The sequence below is a fragment of the Pan paniscus genome, chromosome 6, assembly GCF_029289425.2.
Source record: "Pan paniscus chromosome 6, NHGRI_mPanPan1-v2.0_pri, whole genome shotgun sequence".
NCBI classification, from domain to species: Eukaryota; Metazoa; Chordata; class Mammalia; order Primates; family Hominidae; genus Pan; species Pan paniscus.
In genome coordinates, this window is record NC_073255.2 from 110456604 (window position 1) to 110482896 (window position 26293).

Genomic DNA, 26293 nt, shown 5'->3' on the forward strand with positions numbered 1-26293 from the left:
ACCACCTAATCTTACATAAAAAATTCAGAATGTACAACTTTTTATATAGCGTGAGTCTAATTTTGAAGACAAACAAAAATGCAGAAAATAAACTAACAGTGATGATCTCTCTATGGGCTAGATTATAGCAGACTTCCTTTTGTTTCTGCAAACAGCATTGTTATTTTGGCTGAAATGTTAAATGTTAACTGTAAGAAAATGGACTCAAATCCCACTATCAGAAATTAAACACCATTAAGATTTTTGGAAACATCTTTCTACGTGTATGTTTACAATATTACATAAATACCTGCTGTCTGGAACCTGCTCTTCTCACCCAATAGTATCTTTCCATGCCAACTACATCATTTATGGCTGCATTTAACATTCACTAAAATGCCAGAATTTACTTAACCCATCTCCTTCTGGAGGACAGAAATATGGGTTCTTTGCTATTAAAAACAAAGTTGAAATAGAATGAAGTGTATGTGAGTGCAAACTCTTTAATAACGATGACTAAATCAAAGACCAACGTAGTCTTCACACAAATGATAATCTTTTTCTCCCACCATGTCCAAAACTGTCTGTCATCCATTTATGAATCACACTTTACCAAGAAGCCTCCCTCTCAGGCTCTTTATCAATCGTATCAGAGAATACAGTTTGTGTTTTCTTTTAGAATTGCCTAAACGTATATTTGCCAATTTGTCTGTGTATGTGTGGTATTCTTTTTTCCTTATTAAAGATCATTAATTTTTTGTGTTATACATTCTTAGAAGTTTTTCTTAGTCTGTTCATTGTATTTAAACTTTGTTCACAGTTTAATTTTTGTAATCAGTTTTTGCCATTCAGAATTTGAAATATATGGTCAAAAGTGTGAGTTTTGGGGCACAAGCCTTCCCCACCCCAGTATTGTAATAGTCACCCTTTCTCTAGTTGCATTTTCATACATTTAAATCTCTGAGCTGTCTGGGATGTATTTGGCTTTATGTAGTGGCCAGCTTTATATTTTCCAAATGATTAGTCATTTTGTTCCAAGAAATGCCATCTTTATCATATTATTACATTCCACAGATTCTCGAATTTTCACCTGGACTCTACACTGTTCCATTGTTTTGTCTATTCCTGTACTAGTACTGCACTGTTAATTAAAACATTCTTATAATGTTTTAATATCCAGTATGGCAAGTTATACCCAGGAACATGTTATGACTCTCCATTTATTCAATCTTCATATATGTCTCTGAATAGACTTGTATAGTTTTCTTCAAATAAGTACTGTTTACTTCTTTAAAATTTTCTTGCAGATTTTTTGGTTACTACTATAAAGGGGATATTTTCTACCACTGTATTTTCTAATTGAGTATTTTATTATCAGCACTTTCAGAATAATTTTAAATAATAAAGGGGCTAAAAACAATGATTATGTGACTTAAAATTAAAGCCTTTATATAATTATAATAGACACAAAAGCAAAGTAAAGAGACGCCATGGACCAGAAAATGTTGTTTCTTTCCAACAGAAAAATGGGCAAAGACTATGAAAAGCAATGCAAAGAAAATGAAATATGAATGGCTAATAAGCAGGTTAAGAAGCTCAACCATTTGTATACATTAAATTTGCAATAATGACATCTCCCTGGGTTGACAAGTATGTGAAACAAGGGTATTTTTATACACTAGCAAGAATGCAAAATAACAAGCACTTGGGCAAGCAAAATGTTCATAAGTTGAATGTGTATGCACATCCTAGAACTTAGAAATTACAGTCCAAAGTATCCTTTAGAAAATTAACAGTAAACTGGCTGGGCGCGGTGGCTCACGCCTGTAATCCCAGCACTTTGGGAGGCTGAGGTGGGCGGATCACGCGGTCAAGAGTTCCAGAACAGCCTGACCAACATGGTGAAACCCTGTCTCTACTGAAAATACAAAAAAGTAGCTGGGCGTGGTGGCGCATGCCTGTAATCCCAGCTATTCAGGAGGCTGAGGCAGGAGAATTGCTTGAACCTGGGAAGTGGAGGTTGCAGTGAGCCAAGATTGCACCACTGCACTCCAGCCTGGGCAACAGAGCAAAACTCCATCTCGGAAAACAAAAAAACAAAAAAACAAAAAACAGTAACTGTGGAAAAGAAGAAATGGGTAAGAAATATCCACAGCAGCACTATTTGTATTACTGAAAAATTAAAACAATCTAGATGTTCATAAAAAGGAGAATGGAGAAATAATTGTGGTGGATTAATTAGTAGAATACCATAAGCAAAAGAAACAAACTTGAAAGTATCAGTAAGGATAGATGTCAAGAGTAATGCTGAATGAAAAGAAACAAGTTTCAGAAGGAAACACAATGATACTATTTTGATAATACACAATATTCTTCCCATTCCAGTAGGTATAACTAATTTAAAAAAAAAGAAACTCAATATTCTGTTATTTATGAACACATACTAATATAATAAAAGTATATAAATGTGGATAGGAAAGACATACACTAGTTTCAGGATCAGCTATCTCAAAGGAAGAAATGATAGTTTGGGGACTTTTTTTTTTTTTTTTTTTTTTAGAGATAGGGGTCTTACTCTGTCATCCAAGCTGGAGTGCACTGGCGTGATCATAACTCACTGTAACCTCCAATTTCTGGGCTTAAGTGATCCTCCCACTTCAGTCTCGGGAGAAACTAGGACTACCACACCTGGCTAATTTGTTTTCTTTGTGTAGAGACGGCCTCTCACTATGTTGCCCAGGCTGGTCTCGAACTCCTGGCCTTAAGTGATCCTCCTGCCTCAGCCTCCGAAAGTGTTCGGATTATAAGCATAAGCCATTGTGCCCAGTCTTTCTTCTTCTTCTTCTTCTTTTTAATACATAAAACAAGACTTAAAGCCAATGTAAATCATTTATTAATTCTAGCTGGTAAATATATTAATATTTGTTGATTATATGTGTGTATATTACTCTGTATCTAATATTTTAAGTACCTAAAAATTGCAGTTCAGTTTTAATATTTCATGTTTCTATGTTACCAGATTTAATTTCACACATACTTTTTTTTTTTTAAATATGAGGGTAACCACTTATTTTATAATCGTTCTGAAAATCAGGAATTAATGCTGAATTATATCACATCCTTCTGGACAACTACTGAAATAATCATATGGTTTCTTTCCTTGATCAGTTAATATGGCAAATTATATTAAATTATCCTTGAATTCTTGGAATTGGTCATTACAGTTTCTTTTTTAAGTGTCTTTTTAAATTAAATTTTATTTTTTTTTAATTTAGATGCAGGGTCTCACTCTCTCTCCCAGGATAAAGTGTAGTGGCATGACCTTGTGGGCTCAGTCTCCCAAGTAGCTAGGACTACAGGCATATGCCATCACGCCTGGTTAGTTTTTAAAATTAATTAAAAAACATTTAAAATTAATTTTTATTTGCAAATTGTTATGTAAACCACTCCTAGGCATATACCCAAGAGAAATGAAAACATGCATCCATACAAAAACTTGTGTTTATAAATGTCCATAGCATCATTACAATAGCCAAATGGTAGAAACAAAACCAAATGTCCATCAACAAATGAATGGATAGCGAAATCAGCCACACACACACACACACGGAATATTACTTAGCCATACAAAAAACCAAAGTACTGATACATGCTACAACTTGGATGAAATTTGAAAATACTATGCCAGCTGAAAGATACAAAAGGTCGCATATATGACTGCTTTTATATGATAAATCCAGAATAGGCAAATCCATAGTCAGAATACCCATTAGAGGTTACCAGAGAATGAGGGAGTGGTGGTGATTATTTAATGGATATGGAGTGTTTTTATGGGCTGATGAAAGTTTTGAAACGAGAGTGAGATGGTGGTTGCACGACACTGTAAATATATTAATACTGAATTTTAGCTTTAAAATATGGTATATACCATTGTGTACCATGGTATATTAAATGAAACTGAAACTGAATTTCAGTTTCATTTTCTATCATTAAAAAAATATGTAAATTCTGAGTAAAAACTAGTGACACTGGTCTGTAGTTTTATTACTGCCCTCTTTAGGTTTTTCTTTATTTTTAATAACCAGAATAACAATTTTAAATGTAAACCAGAAATTAAGGTAGGCATAAATTCTGCTTTAACTATATAGGTAAGTTATAAATGAAGGTAAAACATTTATTTACAATAGTAAGAAGATTTTTCAATATTTATCTATGGTATATTCAATTTGAAAGAGAAATTAATGTTCTTTAATTGGAAGGGCCTTCTTCAAAATGATTTAAGAAATCAAAGGAAATAGGCTGGGCACGGAGAGGCCGAGGCAGGCGCATCACCTGAGGTCAGGGTTTTGAAAGCAGCCTGGCCAACATGGCGAAACCGTCTCTACTAAAAATACAAAAATCAGCTTGGCGTGGTGACACACACCTGTAGTCCCAGCTACAGGGAGGCTGAGGCAGGAAAATCGCTTGAACCCAGGAGATAGAGGTTGCAGTGAGCTGAGATGGCACCACTGTACTCCAGCCTGGGTGACAAAGCGAGACTCCAACTCAAAAGAAAAAGAAAAAAAGAAATCAAAGGAAATGTTTAATCTGCTAATCTGCATTATTTTGTATTTTTAATCGGAGATAATCCATTAATCTATATAAATTCAAACTCTTGGCCTAGAATACTCTTTTGATCCTTTATCTTCAATAATGAATCCAAATTAAAAATTGCTTTAAATTGAAACAAAATATTACAAAAACAAAATAAATACATCTCTTAAAAAGAGGTACACATTATTGTTATTTAAGTCAATTAAGTATTATATGACAGACTATCTTAAGGCAATGTAAAAGTATAGTTACCTTTTCTTTCTCAGTTCCATCTTTTGACTTCTTTTTCTTTTTTAAACTATCCTAAACAAAGAAATAAATGTATCAATTTTAAATGCCAAGGACACAGCATTACAGAACAAGGACAAAAACACCCAAAAAGTGATTTGCTCTATGACTGAAAAAGGGCTACTCCAATCCCAGTATATTATTCCGAAAATTTAAGAGAAATATAAGTTATGTATACATTTGCTTGTAAGCAAACAGGCTTCTTTATCTGGCTGTATACCAAATTTACTCTTAAAATGATAGGTACTGTCTGTAATACCCACACAGCTTATTTTAAAATAGGACTTCGTGCCATTGCCTGTGTTTGCTTATGGTGGTCACATGTACTGGAGTTGTATTCTAATTTGAGGAGGCAACAATTTCTGCTTTTGAATCCTTTGAGTTCTAGCTATTAATCTTCCTAAGCCTAGTTTCCTTATCCACTTTATCCATAAAGCGGATTACCAAATTCCTTCCTGAAGTTGTTGAGATTCAATGAGTTAATAAATTAAGTGCTTAGAATTGTGCCTAACAGATAGTAGGCACTCAATAAATGTTAGCTATCATTATCATGAGACTAGCTCTTCTGCTTTAAAAGACAAAGAGAAAACCAACATTTACTGAGTACTTTCTAGATGCTAGGTATTTTGCCAGAAGATCTCTCACGGGGGCAGGCAGCTATCTGTTATAAATGCAGACAGCTGCTTTGGTTTCCTGAGACTCTAGTACAGTGTTTGTCAAATTGTGGTCCATAAACACCCCAGTATCAGAATCACACAGGGCATCTGTTAAAGACGTAGGTTTCCAAGCCTAATCAGATACTAAAACAGACTCTGGAGGTAGGGCTCAGGAATCAACACTTTTTTCCGAGAACTTCTTAACTTTTTTCTGACCAGTAATGTTTGAAAGCCAACTGTGTGTCTGACAATCCTGGTTAGTACAGAACAAATTTAGGTATGGTATAGTAGAAAGGACATTGGACCAGATTTTAGAAGATAAAGACTCAACTTTTAATTCTAATTCCAGCTGTATCATTTTAAGCCAATGCTTTTTATCTGAACTCTAACTTCTTTATGAAAACAGGGACAATAATGTCAGTTGCCATGGAAATGTGGAGACATGGAGATATATATATATGAAAGCACTTGAATTATTAAATGTCACATGCAAGATATTATCAAGTATATCAATTAAGTGGCATAGAACATCAAAGTACAAATATCAGACTATCTTATTTTTAAATTGAGAGCAACTTTAGGCAGAAAAACTTAATTGTCTTTGTATCCAATATATTAATAATTTAAATAATTTACCTTACTGTCTGATTCAGTTTCTGACATGGAGCTTTCAGAAGATTTATGTGAACGGTTCTTCTTTTTCTTTCTCCGTTTTCCTTGTTTCTTATCCTACATAAAATATTTTTAGAAACATTTGCTTTCTGTCTCAAAAACCTAATTTACACATTTATTAATATAAAACTTTTATCAGTGAACAAAATTTCACAAAAGGATCAGCTTCTATATTTTTTTCTTAATACTTAATACATCACTTTCCTGTTATAAAGATCAAGTGATTTGAATCACATGTAATGCCTAGCATCTAGTCAAATAGCATTTGATTTTTCAAATTTTTTCTTCTACTGATATTTTTAGGTCAACAAAACAAATTTTAAAATCTAAAAAATATATTATATACCAATATTTAAGTTCCTAGTTACCACTCACTCATGTTAGTCCTCTAAGTTATGGATAATTAATCAAAACCTGGAAGTCAACATTTCTAACAGATATTTCACAATGGGTTTCCACTTGACATTAAAGAAATTAAGATATATTATTTCATGAACCATTATAAGCAAACCTTACCTCATCTTCAGAATCAGAAGAACTGCTGGAAGAATCAGAGCTTGATGAAGAAGAAGATGAATACTTGACCAAGCACAAAACAATTAAAGCTTGTGAGATGCAAGAATGTTTTTCTTTTACAAAGTCTCTCAAATACTTAGTGAAATCAATCTAGTGTCTGAGAAACAGATGCCATATTCATAAGTCATAAATATGAAAATATAAAATGTCACACTTGTTCCCTGTACAAAAGCTCAACAAGTTAACATATGTGGCCATGGTCACCAATCTTTCTCTTTAAATAGCAACAGAAAATGTACTACGTTATAAGGTGGTTGGCACCGTTTTTTATGTCAGTGATAGAACAAAATCACTCTTCACAATCAAAGAACCTCTAAGTTCCTTGACTCATCTGGAGTTTAAGCTACCTTTAGCATACAGGTTCAACAAATTATTCTTACTTTTTTTGTTGGCTCTTAATTGTAATGTTTAGAAAAATGGAAAATTTTTGCTCACCCTACCAGATTTCTTCTTTTCTTTTTTCTTTCTCTAAATGGAAACAAAAGTACAAGTCTAAATAAGCTGATGTGAGTTTGCAAATGCATCTATTAACAGTAGTATACAGCATTATTATGAAAATCCAACTATGAGATTAAGAATAGCAATAAACTAAAAGTGGTATTACCTGTCTTTTTTTGGATGAGCTCTCACTTCCACTTAACAATTTCTCCCTGTGTTTTTCCAGTTCTTTCTTCCAGTTCTGCAAAAAGGTTATGAACACCATCAGAGGCTATCTAACCTTTCCAATACACCTAATATACAGAGACAGCCACTGCTTCCTTCCCTCCATCCTCTTAATACCTCTCACCCATTTCAGCTTCTAATTACAGTCAAAAGAAACACAGGTGCCAATCCTTGACCCTATCACCAAAGGACCCTCTACTAGCTCTTTTCAAAGAGCATATTAAGGGATAGGGGTTCTGTATTATTGAGCAGCAGGCATTATTACTGAAGCTGAGGTCTCTTTTCAACAAAGATGGCTAGATTCTCTGTCTAGGGTGTAAAAGTTGAATTAATCATTACTGTGATTGCTATGTTATATACATGTTTGTAATCAAAACAAGCAAACAGACTGGGTATAATGGCTCACACCTGTAATCACAGTACTTTGGGAGGCTAAGGTGGGAAGATCGCTTGAGCTCAGAAGTTGGAGACCAGCCTGGGCAACATAGTGAGAACCTGTCTCTACTAAAGATAAAAAAAAGATTAGCTGGGCATAGTGGCCTGCAACTGTGGTCCCAGCTACTCAGGAGGCTGAAGTAGGAGGACTGCTCAACCCTAACTTGGAATCCAAGTTATCTCCATTTTTTAAAGCATGCACGTAAATACAAACTTGTATTCACCATAACAATAACACTTCTAAAATACAGAACCTCTTTAACTGAGAGAGCTATGCCCAAATACTTAAGGTATTTTCTTTTTTTTAATGGAGACAAGGGCGGCTGGGGGGCCTTACTTTGTTGCCCAGGATGGTCTTGAACTCCTGGCCTCCCGTTTCGGCCTCCCAAAGTGCTGGAATTATAGGTATGAGCCACCATAACTGGCCAAATTAGTCTATTTTTTTAACAGGTACTTTTTACAAACCTCATTCATTTTTTCTTCAAATTCAGCCAAAGCCTTGGAGCCTTTCTTTTTCTTTTCTAGTTGCTCTTTTACTTCTTCCCTTAAAAAATAGAATGTACAAACAAAATTTCAAGCAATTCAAATTAGATAAATGCTTACAAATAAGACAACAAAATTTCATAAACTCTTCTAAATATTCTAATAGACTTCTATTCAATGTTGGTAACATTTCAATTTCTTTGTTCACGTTTATAAAAATAAATTACCATAATAAAGCTAAATAAATAACACTAATCACTACTTTTCTAAATATGGATTATAAGAGCTAATACGGCTGGGCGCGGTGGCTCACGCCTGTAATCCCAGCACTTTGGGAGGCCGAGGCGGGCGGATCACGAGGTCAGGAGATCGAGACCATCCTGGCTAACACGGTGAAACCCCGTCTCTACTAAAAATACAAAAAATTAGCCGGGCGTGGTAGCGGGCGCCTGTAGTCCCAGCTACTCGGGAGGCTGAGGCAGGAGAATGGCGTGAACCCGGGAGGCGGAGCTTGCAGTGAGCCGAGATCACGCCACTGCACTCCAGCCTGGGCGACAGAGCGAGACTCCGTCAAAAAAAAAAAAAAAAAAGAGCTAATACACCAAACATCTAAGCACTTACAACAGGCACTATTTAAAATACATTTTCATTTAATCCTCACAACGACCCTGTGAGAAAAGGTATGGATCCCCATTTTATAGATAAAGAAACTGAAGCTTGGAGAAGGTAAGAAATCCACCTAAGGTCATAAACCTGGTAGTTTTCAGTGTTAGGATGCCCTGAAATCTATCTGACTGAACTACTACATTCTATATATGACCCATTTAATAAGGTACCTAACATGCTGTGCAGAGAAGAGTTAATACAGCTCGCCTGACTGCTTAATCTTGGAAAGACATACTTAAAAGACTGGCCCTAGGTGGGCATCTGGGAACTTGAATTCGGAGGATTCTTACTATTCTCTGATAAGAGCAGATCATTGTGCCTAAAACTGTTTGTACAAACAATGTAGTTCAAGCTAAATACCTGTTTTCCTTCTGGGAAGCTGGAATTTTTTTTTAAAAGAGACAAGGCCTTGCTCTGTCACCCAAGCTAGAATGTAGTGGCATGATCATAGTTCACTGTAATCTTCAACTCCTGGCCTCAAGCAATCCTCCTGCCTCAGTATCCCAAGTAGCTAAGACTACAGGCATGTACTACCACATCCAGCTAATTAAAAAAAAAAAAAATACATATATATTTTTTGTAGAGACAGCATCTTGCTATGTTGCCCAGGCTGATCTCAAACTCCTGGCCTCAAGCAATCCTCCTGCCTCGGCCTCCCAAAGTGCTGAAACTGTAGGCATGAGCAACCATGCCCAGCCCTGGAATCTGGAATTTTGGTACATGACAGGCAGAGGCTGACCAGCCTCAATAAAAACCCTGGGCACTGAGTCTCTAATGAGCTTCAATTGGTTGCCAAAATCTCACATGTATTATCACAACTCCTTACTAAGGGCATTAAGTGCCTCTCATGTGATCCCACTAGGGGAGGACCCTTCAAAGCCTGCTCCAGGACTTACCCAAACTTTGCTCCCTGTGCCTTTTCCTTTTGCTGATTGTGCTTGGTAGCCTTTCACAGTAATAAATCTTACCATGAGTACGACTATCTGCTGAAACTCCAGTGAGTCCCTACGAGTTACTCAACCTGAGGGCTGTCTTGATGATTTCAGATACACATGTAATATATTTACTTGGACATTTCTCCTTGAAAGTTCATTCCCTCTCCCCATTAAAACATACTTTGTTTTGGGATAATGCATTTTCTGGTATGCTGCAATGGTTAACAATGGCATTCACACACACTGGTAAACAATCCTTACTTCTTATTTAACTCAAAGGAAGGATTCCCTATTATACATAAGCATACTTTTCAACCAGTTTTCAGGGGCACTTGGGATTCTGAAGTTAACAGCTCTGAAGCCTGTGTTGTATGTTGTCTCAGGAGTATGGTATTAATAACGAGGAAGACATACTAAAGAATAACATGGCCCATACTCTGATGCTTTATTTACAAAAATCAGTCAGTTTTTCTAATTCATTGAAAAGCTGGCAGATAAAACTAGAAACAAAGCTGAATATTATTCTTCCTGCTATCTGGTTACACATCAGTAAAGGACAAGACTACTTAAACTCACTAAATAGCTTTGACCACTGCAAGGTTAGGGTCTTTTATGGAATAGAGAAGAGACTGGTATGAAAAAGTTACCTGGCAGTGCTTTGGCTATTCTGGGTAGTGGGTTCTTAAATGTTTGCTTTATAATTGTACACGTGTTTCACACATTCAAAAGAAAGCACATATCAAATGTTACTTAAAAAAATTACTTATCTGGCAATTGCTTGGCAATCAATAAAATCAATTAAAGTCTTAAGAATAAACTTTAAAAAGTTGATAAAAGCTTATAAATAGGTAAAGTGTTTCACAAATACCAGGTAGGCCTTGGTCGATTCAGATAATCCTGTATTGTTGGCCCTGAAGACTGGATTGGACCCCTTGATCTCGCCATTGCTATTGGGTTCATATAGGCCTTGGGGAAAGAACAACAATTAATCCATTAAAGCAATCATTAAACATGCAAAACCTCACTTACTCATCAAGTAATCTTTACTATAAATGCATAATATATCCAGCTAAGTATATGCAATCTGACTAACCAACTCTTTATTCTAAAAAAATTAATTTAATCCTCTTTTAAGCCTTAAAAGTTTGGGAGAAAATTGTGTGTGTGTGTGTGTTTTACAAGAGATTTGATGAAATAATAGATACCTCTGACCTACTGATGGCTTTACAGCTCTTTCTCCTAAAGCCCAGTAACTCTGTGAGGGTGATACCAGTATGTTCACTAGAAAATTAAGAAACTCAATTCCAGGCTTGGTGCAGTGGCTCACGCCTGTAACCCCAGCACTTTGGGAGGTTGAGGCAGGTGGAACACCTGAAGTCAGGAATTCAAGACCAGCCTGGCCGACGTGGTGAAACCCTGCCTCTACTCAAAGTACAAAAATTAGTCAGGTGTGGTGGCACACGCCTGTAATCCTAGCTACTCGGGAGGTTGAGACAGGAGAATCACTTGAACCCGGGAGGTGGAGGTTACAGTGAGCTGAGATCGTGCCACTGCACTCCAGCCTGGGCGACAGAGCGACTCCCTCTCAAAATAAAATAAAATAAAATAAAATAAAATAAAATAAAATAAAATAAAATAAAATAAATTCATTTCCAAAGAAGTTAAATAAGATCTAACTCTAAATTCATTGTTTATTCAACTACATCTTGTCTCCCACGAAATACTATGTCATAGTGATGACAATTTTATTCATAAATAGTTAACATCAAAAATTACACGCAGGCAACAAAAAAATAAACAGAACATCAAAATGTAAAATGTTTGTGCATCAAAGGACACTGTTAAGAGTGAAAAGACAATTCACAGAATGAGAGAAAATATTTGTAAATCATAAATCTAGTAAGAGATTAATATCCAGAATGTAAAATGAGCTCCTACAACTTAACAACAACAAAAAAACTCCAAGTAATTAAAAAATGGGCAGAAGAATAGGTATTTCTCTAAAGAAGGTATATAGTAAATGGCCAATAAACACATAAAAAAATGTTCAACATCACTAGTCATTAGGGAAATGTAAATTGAAACAACAAAGAGATGCCATTCTATACCCATTAGGATGGCTATTATCAAACAGAAAATTGCAAGGGTTAGCAAGGATGCAGAGAAACTGGAACCCTTTCACATTGCTGGTGGGAATGTAAAATGGTGTGGCCACTGTGGAAAACAGTTTAGTGGTCCCTCAAAAAGTTAAACATAGAACTACCACATGATCCTATATCTAGGTATACACCCAAAAGAATTCAAAGAAGGGACTAAACAGATACTTGTACACAAATGTTCACAACTGCAGAATTCACAAAAGCTGAAATGCTGAAACAACGCAAATGTCCATCTATGGATAAATGGATAAACAAAACTGTGGTATATACATACAATGGAATATTATTCAGCCTTAAAAAAGAATGCAATTCTGATACATACTATATACAACCTGGATAAGCCTTGAAAATATGCTAAATGAAATAAAACAAGAAAAACACAAAAGAACAAATATATGATTCCATTTATATGAGATACCTAGAAAAGAAAGTAGAATGGAGGTTAACCAGGGTCTGGGGAGAAGAGGAATTTGGGAGTTTATTGTTTATTGATACAGAGGTTCTTGTTTGGGATGATGAAAATGGATAGTGATGATGGTTGCACAACACTATGAATGTACTTAATGTCACTAAACTATATACTTAGAAACAGTTAAAATGGTAAATTTTGTTATACATATTTTAGCTCAATTAAAACATCTGCAAAAATTTAAATCATGCTGTCTACTACACTTACTACAGCAGAAAAACATTTTAGAGATTTTTTTCAAAAGCATATTGAGGCAAAACAAAGCAAAAGGTTTCTTTGTTAATGACAGTGTTTAGCAAAGCGATGTTGTTTTATTAAAATTCGCATTGCTACTGATATAAAGTCTGGTCTTTAATTCAGTCTCTACCTCTTCTATTTAGTTTTTCCAAATTTAAGTCAATAAAAATTTTATGTATTACTATTATTATTTTTTAAAAGACAGGGTCAGCCAGGCGCGGTGGCTCACGCTTGTAATCCTAGCACTTTGGGAGGCTGGGGCAGGTGGATCACCTGAAGTCAGGAGTTCGAGATCAGCCTGGCCAACATGGCGAAACCCTGTCTCTACTAAAAACACAAAAATTAGCTGAGTGTGGTGGCGGGTGCCTATAATCTCAGCCTACTCAGGAGGCTGAGGCAGGAAAATCTCTTGAACCCGGGAGGCAGAGGTTGCAGTGAGCTGAGATTGTGCCACTTCACTCCAGCCTGGGCGAAAGAGCAAGACTGTCTCAAAAAAAAAAAAAAAAGAAAAAAAAGAAAGGGTCTTGCTCTTTTGCCCAGGCTGGAGTACAGTGGTGAGTGGTGTGATCATATCTCACTGCAGCTTTGAAAAATCCCCCTACCTCAGCCTCCTGAGTAGCTAGGACAACAGGTGTGAGCCACCGTGCCCAGTCAATAGACATTTATGAAACTCTTCTACTTTTTAAATAAAAAGAATTTTGATTGAAAATGACTACCCTCAAGGTTGGTTTAAGGTGTTATATCTTGTAATAATCCAAAATAAGTGAAAGGAAACAATATATTTGTTGCATTTTGTTTAACAAAATCTATGAAAATGACCATCATTTCCCACTTTTATAACAGATAAAAGTTATATACTTCCAGATTTCTCTGTCAGAGTAAACAATATAAAACCAGCATAAACAACACATACTGAGAACTATTACCATTCAACTGACAAAACCTAATTACTTGGAATGAAAAAGACAAATCTTTGACATACTTCTCTACAAGCAGGAACAAATGCTAGAGCCCCTCATGTAAGGAATGTTTACAGAATCAGGGCAAGATGTGGACATCATATGCAATGTTAAAGACAGAGGCATATTGTTATATTTTTTGTATAAACTGTTATACCCTCAAATATTTCATTCAACTGCTTTTGCTAAGCATTTCAATTAGTTGGTGTGGAAGTATGACAAACGAAGGCAGAAATGAAGACAATGAAGGCAAGTACCATGTGCAGCTTAGTTCACCGTTTGTAAAACAGGAGTATTATTTGTACTGTTCAACACAGTTAAGTTGGGCTCAAAGCCTCCTCCTACTTGGGTAATAAAATTTGGCCCAAAAGGCCAGGTGCACTGGCTCACACCTGTAATCTAGCACTTTGGGAGGGTGAGGTGGGAGGAGCTTGAGCTCAGGAGAGACCAATCTTGTCTCTACTAAACAAAACAAAACAAAACAAAAACCCTCTGTATATGGTGAACTGCAACCTGGCTTGATGTGCAAATAAGTTCTAACCTAATCAAAGAGTATATCCTCTTAACCAATCAACTGAGTCTCAGCCAATCACAGTAGCCCAACCCTCAACCAATCCCAAACAGAAGGCTGCCAAATTATGCCCAAATAAGGCAAACTCAGAACTGCACCAATCAGGTAATCTCTGTATGTCATTTCCTGTTGCAAATATAGGTCACCAGGATGTAGAACATCTTCCTCAAGTTCTAGAATCTTTTTCTTGCTCAAATTACCTTTGTTAAATTTAACTGTTCTCAGGTTTTTGTTTTTGTTTTCAACAATATTGATCACATTCTAATTTCCTTGGTATCATGTCATAATTTTGGCAGTACCTAATGGCAAAATATTTCAGGTTAGAATTGTAAAAACTGTTTATTTCCAAAGAGTGCAAATATACACATATCAAGGATATTCAGGTCTAAATTACTAAAACAGCAAACACTGAAAACACCCAAATAGCTATCAAACTGGGATTTGCTAAATATATTAAAGTATACACCCTGTTAAATATTACGTAGCTACTAAAATGAATGAAGTAGATCCATAGTTCCTGATAAGAAAATGTTTAAGATTTCTCAAGTGAAAAGCAAAGGCAAGTTGCCAAAATGAAAGAATTATTTTAATAAATAACTAAAAATTTAAAAATCAGAAAAATTAGGCTGCATGTGCACCAAAATATAAAGGAAAACATCCATATTCATTCACACACTGGAGAAAAAAATTTTAAATAATGATTACCTTTATAAAACAAAAAATGTAACTGCGTAAACATTATTATAGTAATAAAAGTAAAGAAAATGACAAAAATCCAACCACAATACTGCCACTCCAACTCAGAGAGCTGAACTGTCCTTATGTAAAAATTCACAGATAATGCAGTGGCAATTTTTCATTCTAATGAAAAAAATTATAACATTTACCATGTTTTACAGTCTTCAAGTTATCTAGCATGTATCTTTAAAGTACATTAATATTTTTACATCTTACTGTGTACTATCAAACTGCTTTCATAAAGTACATACCAACCTATTCCTACTTTTCAGAGGAAAATACTAGTAAAGTAGTATATTCACATGCTAGGACTACGGGTACAATTACATGAACTACTGCTGAATAAGGCTTACTTTTAAGCTTTTGACCACAAACACTATCTCAGTCTGCTTAAGTACACTCCAAATATCTCCATTGTTTATTTCAATTATAATAGCAATATTTTTTAAAGTGCATCTTATGTTCTAGGCTCCATGCAAAACACTTGATAGTCTGCTCTTATTCATTAAGCAACAATACTTTTCTTTAAAACTATGCACAACAGAAAGCTTTTAAAACAAGTAACTATTTTTACAAAGGTACAAGAGTTTTCATTTTTGTATCAGTGTGAAAAATAATGCTTCTAACATTAAGTGGGTGGCATGGTTAAGCATTCACTAAAATATAGAGATTGTGCAATTTCTTGAAACATTTCACTATGACTTAATCATTATAAACACTGTGACCTTGTAAATCAAACATTCACATCCATATGTAACTAGAATTCTCTGTGGCTTCAAACTGCTGCATGAGTTCAGATAACAGAAAATGATTTGTTTCTGAAACTCAGGATGGCAAATTGGTCTCAAGGGGATATGTATGTGGGCAGGTACAAAAAGAGCAATGCAGTAAAACTGGCTAAAGACACAATGTGCAGAATTTCATTTGTCAATTTGATTACCTATTTTTATCTAGAGGATACATCTATTTTAGAGGGCCCAAAGTAGCAGAAAAGAACATGAAGAACACTTCGGAAAATAACAAGCACAAAAGGTGGCCATCATGAACTTAAGAGCCCTTTACAAGTCCTGAATTAAAACGTTCAGTTATAAAAACTGTACAAGAATGCATACCAAGAGTGACCCCTAATGCAAACTACTGACTCTGGGTGATGATAATGTGTCGATGTAGATTCATGAAATGTAACAAAGGTACCACCCTGCTGGTGCTGGCGAATGGTGATAATGGTAGAGCTGCACAAGTGTGGAGGTATATGGGAACCCTCTGTACTTTCTGTTCAATTTTGCTGTGAACCTAAAACTGCTCTAAAAATAAAAATTAAAAAAACTGTTCAACCTGAAATTCACTGGGGCTTTTTTTGGAAAGCAATCCTATCATCTTTAAAACTATGATTGTTTCATCAATGTAAGAAAGAACAGGAACTGTTTTTGAGACAATCTCAAAAAATGCCAATATTTTCACAGGGAAATATTAATTTTGTTGCTCCAAATCAAGTGTTATGGCAAAACTATGGAGTCAGTAAAAAGATCAGTGGTTGCCACACTTGGGGACAGGGGTGGTAGAGGAATGGCTAGGCCGAAGAGAGGATTTTTACTCTTTATGATACTATATTGGTGAACGCATGTCATTATAAATTTGTTGGCCGCATGTGGTGGCACTCCTGTAATCCGAACACTTTTGGAGGCCGAGACGGGAGGATTGCTTGAGGCCAGGAATTTGAGACCAGCCTGGGCAGCATGGTGAAACCCCATCTCTACAAAAAAACAACAAAAAATTAGCCAGGTGTGGTTCCACGCACCTGTGGTCCCAGCTACTTGGGAGGCTGACGTGAGAGCATCCCTTGAGCCTGGGAAGTTGAAGCTGCAGTGAGCCATGATGGCGACACTGCACTCCAGCTTGGGCAAGAGTGAGATACTGTGTCTAAATAAATAAATAAATAAATTTATTTGTCCAAGCCCATAGAGAATGAACACTAAGAGTGAGCACTAATGTAAACTACTGACTGGATGATAGTAACATGTCAATGTAGGTTCATCAATTTTAACAAATGTACCACTCTGGTGAAGGATGTTCATAATGGGGAGGCTATGTACGAGTGGGGTCAGGAGGTAAACGGGATATCTTTGTACCTTCCTCTCAATTTTGCTGTAAAACTAAAAATGCTTAAAAAAAAAAAGTCTTAAAAAGAAAATCAAGAGTTAAGACGTACAGAATTGAGTGTCAGATGACTGAAGTTTTGGTCCCAGTTTAAAGTCTTACCCCTCCTCTATGCAATGAGGAGACTGAATTAGACAATCCGTGTCTTCTACCTCTTAATTTCTTGTTCTTAATCCCAATCTTTGAAGTGCACACAAAATGTTACCAGAATACTCTGTGCCATAGCTGCATACCAAAAGTAGTAAGTAGAGCCCAGAGCTATCAAAATGTTCTAGTACATGAAGCTAATTTGGTAAGTTTTTCAAATGTTTTAGAGGAATGTTTCAACCAAAAAGTTTTTTCAGTAATATGAAACATTTTAGGTCTGTATATGAAACTGCATCCAAGGTCAGGTGATCTCTAAACATTCAAGGCCCAAGGGTATTAGAAGAGCCCAAAATACTCAAACACCTAAGGATGCTCCTATGCTGAAATGGTGTTATGCTACATAATTTCAACGCCATGACAATCAAGATAGCACAACAAAGTCTCACCTACAGCCAGGAGAAAGAACATCCCGCTATCTTGTAATCAACATTCACTACCACAGTGGTTCCTAGACATTTTCCATTATAAAGACTATACAGAACTACAAAGTTTTTAAGATGGTGAAATGGTTTGGATCTGTGTCCCCGCCCAAATCTCATGTCGAATTGTAATCCCCAATATTGGAGGTGGGGCCTGGTGGGAGGTGACTGGATCATGGGGGCGGAGTTCTCATGAATGGCTTAGCATCCTCCTCTCCCCCGGACTGCATAGAGATGAGTTCTCAAGAGATGCGGTTGTTTAAAACTGTGTAGCAACTCTCCCCGTCCCTCTCTTGGTCCCGCTCCTGCCATGTAAGACGCCTGCTCCTGCTTTGCCTTCCACCATGAGTAACAGCTCCCTGAGGCCTCCCCAGAAGCAGATGCCGCTAAGCTTCCTGTACAGCCCATAGAACCGTGAGCCAATTAAACCCTTTTCTTTATAAATTACCCAGCCTCAGGTTTTTCTTTATAAAAGCCATGCAAGAACTGGCTACTACAGATGGCAAGTGTCATCATTTCGTAAATGTTAAGTCTCCTTTGGTGTGAGACACACACAACTTGCAAATAATTGTTGAATAAAAAAGCGAGTTCAAGAAACGTAGCACATTCGTTTTACGTGCATTTTCCTCATTTTGCTACTCAGTGGCTAAAACTTTGTCACAGGCAAGCCCAGGAATTGTCAGGCTGCAACCTAAGCTTATTGTTATTTCATTATGTTTACTACTCATTCAATCTGATTCATAACCTGAGTTTTTCAGCCCCCCCACCCCCACCCCGCCCCAGCGGTCTACAATACTTTCCTCCCATCTCCGCTTCTCAAAAGCACCTTTTCTTTTGAATGCCTTTAGAATCTCTAACAACTATCAAGGACCATTTCCTACTCTTTCTGCTGTAAGTTATTTATGCATCTCTTTTATCTCATTTACTAGAGTAATAATTTTCATGCCCAGTACTCGCTCACACATCTTGCCTTTTGTGATTTCAATTAATCTGTAAGGTTGTAGATAATAATGATCCCCTTTTATAAACGAAGGCACAGAGAAGAAAAGTAACTTGTTCTAGGTCACCCAACTTCCGACGGAACAAAACTGACATTCCAGTTTTGTGTTGGACTCGAAAGCCAACTATTTTCACGCCATTCATTCCCTCACAGTGTCTATGGGGGCCAGGTCCTACAGGGCGCTGGAGACACGAAAGCAAATGCTGCCATCCCATTTTCAAACGGGAGCCTGCTTGTCGCTAAAACCAGGCGCGCTGCTGGCTCTCCGGCACAGGGACCGCGTCGAGGCCTCTGTGCCTCCCTCCCACTTGGGTGCGCAGGAGAGGGGTGCGGACCTGGGGTGGCCGATACCAAGGGGCGGGTGAGTCGGGTGCCTCCAAGGGCCTAAGACTTCGGAGTTACATGGCGGGGCCAGGTGGGGGGGTGTTCCCCGAGCCCTCGCGGTTCTAAGTGGGCACTGGGGGCCCGCGTACAGCAGGCAAGAGTGCAAACCAGCAGCGCCAGAAAGAGCGACGAGGTGAGGGAAGAAAAAAGGGGCGGGCAAGAGAGAGCTGGGGAACCTAAAGCGCCAACTGCGTGCGCGGCGCACGCGCATCTGGGATCGGCGGAGGGTGCTGGGTCTCCAGGCCCCACGTCCGAGGGCTGCCGCTTGCCCTCCGGCCCGGCCGGGAACAGCGAGGGTTCTCGCTGTCCTGCCGCCGGGCCCTGCGTCGCCCCACTGTTTTCCCGGCTGAGTACTCACCACCCGATTGTCCCGCTTCCCCATGGTGCTGGATCGAGCGCACAGTAGCACGCCGAGGGAAACCGGGCCGGAGAGACTGCCGAAGAGGGCCTGCCGCAGGTCCTCTTGCCGCCTCCCCACTCCGCCTAGAGAGCGGCACCACGCGGACTCGACGACCGCGCTCTGCTACAGCGCCCCCTATCTCTGTGGAGGACAGGCCGGCTCCAGAGATCGCTGCAGTTGGCGGAGCGCCTGCAGGAGTCCGGTCGTTTATTAGGCACCCAAGAGCAGGCGACGCTGCACTTCTGCACCGGAGCCCCACCAAGGCAGCTCGCTTCAGTTTGGCCTTGGATTGTTTTGCTTTCTTCCATTCTTTTTTTTTTTTTTTTTTTTTTTTTTAGACAGACTCTCGCTCCGTCGCCCAGGCTGGAGTGCAGTGGCACGATCTAGGCTCACTGCAGCCTCCACCTCCCGGGTTCAAGCGATTTTCCTGCCTCAGCATCCCGAGTAGCTGAGATTACAGGCGGCCGTCAACACGCCGGGCTAAATTTTTTGTATTTTTAGTAGAGACAGGGTTTTACCATGTTGGCCAGGCTGGTCTATAACTCCTGACCTCAAGTGATCCGCCCGCCTCGACCCAAAGTGCTGGGATTACAGGCATGAGCCACTGCGCTTGGCCTTTCTTCCATTCTTGATACACTGAAATACTCATTCGAGGGGACACAAAGATTCTCCCGATGCTTATTTTGTGCTTGACAGAGTGCAAGTGCTGGGGACAAAGTGAGGACCAAAGAGCCTTGGTCCCTCACGGAGCCCATCAGCTGGTGGGGGGAAAGACAGTGCTGTCATAGACGCTGCTAACGAAATCACCCTTTAATTTCAATCCCATTCATTCATCACCTATGCATTCATTTCACACTAATTTTTGAACATGTAGTTTGTACAGTTTTCACTAACTGGGTGGCTGGAAGCTGGAGCTGGGTAGGGCGCAAAGATGATTAAGAAAAATCCCTATCGTCAAGGAGCCTGTTTATAAACTCGTAAGGGCAATAAACACACACAGGGCCAACTTTACTGCATAGCATATCGTAATATTGGCACTACCGCACTGCAACTTTAAGGAAGATGATCTGGGCTCCAGAGAAGATAATCATATTTAGTAAGTATTTATAGATAAAGCGACCCCTCTGGGTTCATCTTAGCAAGTATCATTAGGAAGTAGTTGAAAATCAATTAGGATCTTCTCCGGACTCTTGGAAATGGCAAAATGGGAATTACACTCATTACATACAAGAACATGCTTTAAAATCATCTTTCCCGATCTCTGCCTCCCTCCCTGCATTTTTCATGCTACACTATGTGACAGATGCTCCCAACTACCATTTTCTGTCTCAAAACTTTTCCAAACTCTCACATGCAGTCCTTGGTGGTTCTGCTCCCTACTAAGTGTTGATTCTTCCTCAGTAACCCACTTTCCAAAATGAGGCCTCCAGTCTCTCATTTCTCCTCCTCCTCCATTACCCCTGACTTAAGCTGGGGACTCTGACTGAAGACAGGCTTCTTTTTATACACAAGAGGAAGAGGAGAACCTATTAATATTAAGTTATTCTTTCTTTCCTGGCTTATTTTTCATGTTTTAAATATTCTAGGCATTTGACAGATATTATTTTTAATACTCCAACATGATAAGCATGATAATACCTGTGAGAGAATATAGTTTTTTTTTCCCTCTTCAGCTCCTTCTTACCTTTCACTTGCTTGGTTGGCTGATTGTACAGAACACAGAGATTTTTAAAAATATGGTATAAGTCAACAGAAAGGTTGTGTTTCCTTTAGAAGTCTCTCTCTCTCTGCGAGTGTACACAACCCCTCCTGGATGAAACGTGAATCCCTGGGAGGACAGAAAAACAAGAAAATGACCAGGGGCCTGTGAGAGCTATCGGGAGCTCATCTGAGTGGACTACATAAAGAACAAATCAGTCCAAGACTTCTCAGGATATAATTCAGTGACAGTAGAAATCTTTACACATTCTCTGCACATGTGTGATCTGCTAATAAATACATTTCTGTCCTAGCAATGGGCCTACATGCCCTCCCGAATGTTCTAGGCATAACCAGGAGATTACATTCCATTTTGTGGATGAGAAAAATCGAGGCGAAGGGAAGCCGAGTAATTTGTGCCAGCTTCCACAGCAAGAAAGCAGAGAAGCTGGGGATTCAAACACAGGTGTGTCAAACATGAAAGCATTTACAAGATGCAGTCTCTATTAAATACACACGTAGACACACAGGCACACGTAGACACACACACACACACACACACACACACCATGAAAGCATATGCTTTCCTTACAAAATCACACTGCCTTTGGGAGGGGAGAGAAGAGAGGGAGGATTGAGAAGTGGCATTTCAGGTGGATTGTGACCCTGGGCCAACTTCCCTCAGAGGAACTGAGAGGGAAGGACATTACAGAGGGAACAGCCCGCGTAAAAGGAGTGGTGATGTGGTCAGGTTTGGCAGCATAGAACACTTATGATAGAAGGGAACAAGGCTGGAAAGGTACACTGGGCCTGGAGGCAAAGGACCTCGAATGCCAAAGGAAGAAGTTATATTTTATTCTGCAGGCAGAGCCTTTTTTTTTTTTTTTTTTTTTTTTTTTTTTTTTTTTTGAGATAGAGTTTTGCTCTGTTGCCCAGGCTGGAGTACAGTGGTGAGATCTCGGCTCACTGCAACCTCTGCCTCCTGGGTTCAAGCGATTCTCCTGCCTCAGCCTCCCAAATAGCTGGGATTACAGGCATGCACCACCACACCCAGCTAATTTTTGTATTTTTAGTAGAGACAGGGGTTCACTATGTTGGCCAGGCTGGTCTCGAACTCCTGACCTCAGATGATCCACCCTCCTTGGCTTCCCAAAGTGCTGGGATTACAGGCGTGAGCCACCACACCCAGCTGTAGAGCCTTTTTAAAATTAATATTATTTTAATTGACAAATCACTGTATACATTTATGGAGTACAATATGATATTTTGTTATATGTATACAATGTGGAGTGATTAAACAAATTAACATATCCATCACCTTGCCTACCTATTTTTTTTATGGTGAGACATTTGAAACTTACTCTTGGTTATTTTGAAATATATGATACATTATTATTGACCATAGTCACCCTGCTGTGCAGTAGATCTCAAAACTTATTTTTCTTGTCTATTTAAATCTTTGTACTTTTTGATCCGCAGCTCCCACTTCCCTCCCTTCCCACTCCTCCAGCCCCTGATAACCAAATTTTACTCTCTACTTCTATGAGTTCAACCGTTTTAGATTCCACATATAAGTGAGATCATGCAGTATTTGTCTTTCTGTGCCTGACTTATTTCACTTAATATAACGTCCTCCAGATCTACCCATGTTCTTGCAAATGAGATAAAGCTGTTTAAGCAGGGTAGTAACATAAGCATTGATAAAAGGCAAAGCTGTAAATAGGAACAGTCTAATAATAATAATAATTCTCTGGGGCAGGATTTTTCAGCTTGAATAACAAAGATTATAACTCAGGTGGCATCTTTAGCGATGAACTTGGGTCTATATCCAAATTAAACAATATAGTTGATTGTCCTATATATTTTTCTTTTTCTTTTTTCTTTCTTTCTTTTTTTTTTTTTTTCTTGAGACAGAGTCTCGCTCTGTCACCCAAGCTGTAGTGCAGTGGTGAGATCTCAGCTCACTGCAACCTCTGCCTCCCGTGTTCAGGTGATTCTCTTGCTCCAGCCTCCCAAGTAGCTGGGATTACAGGCACACGTCACCACCATGCCTGGCTAATTTTTGTATTTTTAGTAGAGATGGGTTTTCACCTTGTTGGCCAGGCTGGTCTTGAATTCCTGACCTCAAGTGATCCGCCCGCCTCGGCCTCCCAAATTGCTGGGATTACAGGCATGAGCCACCACGCCCAGCCTGATTTTCCTATTTTTTTTTTGTTATTGTTGTGTGGGTATTTGAGATTTTAAACAATGGTGAGAGATACAGAAACTCAACCCACAAACCCAAGTATGTTGTTTTGGCATGCATGTCACTAGACTGGAAATGAAAACATGGAGCTTTTGTGTTTGAAGACAACAGCTGTTGTGTTTATCCAACTATATTAAATGACAGAGCAAAAGACAGGAAACAAGTTAAATATCCATCAAAAGGGTTAAAGTATGGTATGTCCATGTAATGGCAAATTATGCAGTTATTTAGAAAGTGATGTAGAGCTGTATGTGTTGATAGGGAAAAATGGCCACTATACATTATTATTAAGTGAAAAAGAGAATTATAAAGAGTATGAGTAGGCCGGGCATAGTAGCTTACACCTGCAATCTCAGCACTTTGGGAGGCCGAGGTGGGCAGATTGCTTGAGCTCAGGAGTTGAAGACCAGTCTGGGCAACAGGGCAAAATCTCATCTCTATAAAAAATTAGCCGGGGTTGGCGGTGCATAATGGTCCCAGCTACTTGGGAGGCTGAGGTGGGAGAATTACCTGAGCCCAGGGAGGTTGAGGCTGCAGTGAGCTGTGTTCATGCTACTGCACTCCAGTCTGGGTGACAAAGTGAGAACCTGTCTCAAGAAAAAAAAAAAAAAAGAATGTGAGTACATAGAGTATGGCAGTATGTGCAGCAAGAGGATGCACTGGTTGAGCCTTATGAAATTACTGACATGCAGTAATTTCTAACCTATGAGAACGGCAATTTCATATGGTTCAACTTTTTACGTACGTATGCTTGAAATCTTCATTGCTGGATACTTCATAATGGTATTAGTGAGTTTAGAGGGCAGGTATAGGAATTTTTATTTTCCACCATATTCCCTTCTTTCTGATTTATTTTATTTTATAGGACTGCTCAGCTAATCAACTCCCCTTGCTCCGATTCCACACTCACCATTTAACTTCTGGATGTAATTTTGCCTACATGCAGAGAAAATGATCACCAGCAAACGTGATCATCCTGTGCTCCTGACAACTATATTTCTCGCTGTAAAAAATATAAAAAGGATGTTTTTAAAAAAGGATTTGGATCATGAAAACCAAATAGACATTCATTTTAATTAATTTTCCGCTTGTAAACCCCAGGTTGAGCACTATTATTGGATAAAGGCAGTGGAAGCTACCAAGTAAAGTGAGTCAGAAAGGAAAGTTTCTGGTGTTCATGAGGGCGCCAACTGAATCAATGGGTTATAATTTCACTGTAATTTTCCTCTCGTTCCACCCTTGTTGAGGTGACTAACAAGCTATAAACATTCTTGGACAATTATTTCAGGATGGCTTTGTTGTTAGCATTGAAAGAAAACATCTTTATTTTTTCTTTTAAAAATCAGCTTTATTGAGGTATATTCCACATCCGGTAAAATCCACCAGTTTAAAATGTTCAGTTTGATGAGTTTTGAAAAATATATATGATCATGTAACCATGACTACCATCAGGATATCATTTTCCATCTCTCTAGAAAGTTTCCTTGTGCCCTTTTGCAGTTAAACCTATAACCTTGCTAAATTTATTCATTCTAGTAGCCTTTTTTTTTTTTTTTTTTTTTTTTTTGGTAGAGCCTTTGGAGTTTCTACATAGACACTCATACTGTCTTTGAATAAAGAGAGACTTGCCAGGTGTGGCGGCTCACACCTGTAATCCCAGCACTTTGGGAGGCCGAGGTGGGCAGATCACTTGAGGTCAGGAGTTTGAGACCAGCCTGGCCAACATGGTAAAACCTCGTCTCTACTAAAAATACAAAAATTAGCCGGGCATGGTGGCACATGCTTGTAATCCCAGCTACTTGGGGGCTGAGGTAGATTGCCTGAACCCGGGAGGTGGAAGTTGCAGTGAGCCAAGATCTTGCTACTGCACTCCAGCCTGGGTGACAGAGTGAGACTCCATCTCAAAAAAAAAAAAAAAAAAAAAAAAAAAAAAGAGAGAGAGACTTTACTTCCCTTCTAATCTGTATGTTTTTTGTTTTCTTGCTTATTGCATTAGCTAGCACCTCCAGTACAGTGTTGAATAGAAGTGGTGAAAGCTGACATTCTTGCCTTGTTCTTGATCTTAGGAGGAAAGTACTCTGAGCTTATCAAAGTGTGGGGTCAATATTGTACCAGGTCATACTTCACACCTCACATCTTTTACTTTACACTTAGTACTTTTTATTTCACAGTTAGTATTTTTCACATCCCACTTGCTGACCAATTCTTTCTTGAATCCAATCTAATCAGGCTTCTACCTCTACCACCTAATCAAGATTTCTTTTCAAGGTTGCTCATCTTCTCTATGTTGCTTAATCAGTTGCCCCTTATTTTCCTTGACCTATCAGCAGCATTTGTCACAACAAGGACTCTCTCCTCCTCAAAAGATTTTTTTTCACTTGGATTTCCAGACACTATGCTCACCTTCTGCTTCTCGTAAAGTCCACTTAGTCTTTGTTGCATATTTTCCTTCGTCTCCTGGGATATAAACACTGGGGCACTGTAGAGCTTGGCATATAAACACTGGGGCACTGTAGAGCTTGGTTCTGGGATCTTTCCCTTTTTTTTTTTTTTTTTTTGAGACGGAGTTTCACTCTTGTTGCCCAGGCTGGAGTGCAATGTCATGATCTTGGCTCACTACAACCTCCGCCTCCCGAGTTCAAGCAATTCTCCTGCCTCAGCCTCCCTAGTAGTTGGGACTATAGGCAGGTGCCACCACGCTTGGCTAATTTTGTATTTTTAGTAGAGATGGGATTTCTCCATGTTGGTCAGGCTGGTCTTGAAC

General features: G+C 38.5%; 1 protein-coding gene across 4 annotated transcripts in view; it reads right to left on the minus strand.

Annotated features, from left to right (window-relative positions):
* The window catches only part of FAM133B (family with sequence similarity 133 member B), a 29718-nt gene extending 9627 nt beyond the window's left edge, over positions 1 to 20091 (minus strand). Inside the window, exons 1-9 of one of the 4 annotated variants that reach the window (XM_055114710.2) lie at positions 19545 to 20088; positions 14542 to 14640; positions 10815 to 10912; positions 8328 to 8406; positions 7369 to 7443; positions 7200 to 7232; positions 6705 to 6767; positions 6153 to 6245; positions 4825 to 4875 (exon numbers count right to left, since the gene is read on the minus strand). In XM_055114710.2, the coding sequence (XP_054970685.1) occupies positions 4825 to 4875; positions 6153 to 6245; positions 6705 to 6767; positions 7200 to 7232; positions 7369 to 7443; positions 8328 to 8406; positions 10815 to 10906 (486 nt within the window). In that variant the 5' untranslated portion in view covers positions 10907 to 10912; positions 14542 to 14640; positions 19545 to 20088. Of the gene's footprint in view, positions 1 to 4824; positions 4876 to 6152; positions 6246 to 6704; positions 6768 to 7199; positions 7233 to 7368; positions 7444 to 8327; positions 8407 to 10814; positions 10913 to 14541; positions 14641 to 19137; positions 19509 to 19544 lie in introns of those variants that run through there. The other 3 variants (XM_034964450.3, XM_003809733.5, XM_034964449.3) reach the window with 3 other exon arrangements.
* Positions 20092 to 26293: the final 6202 nt, after the last annotated feature.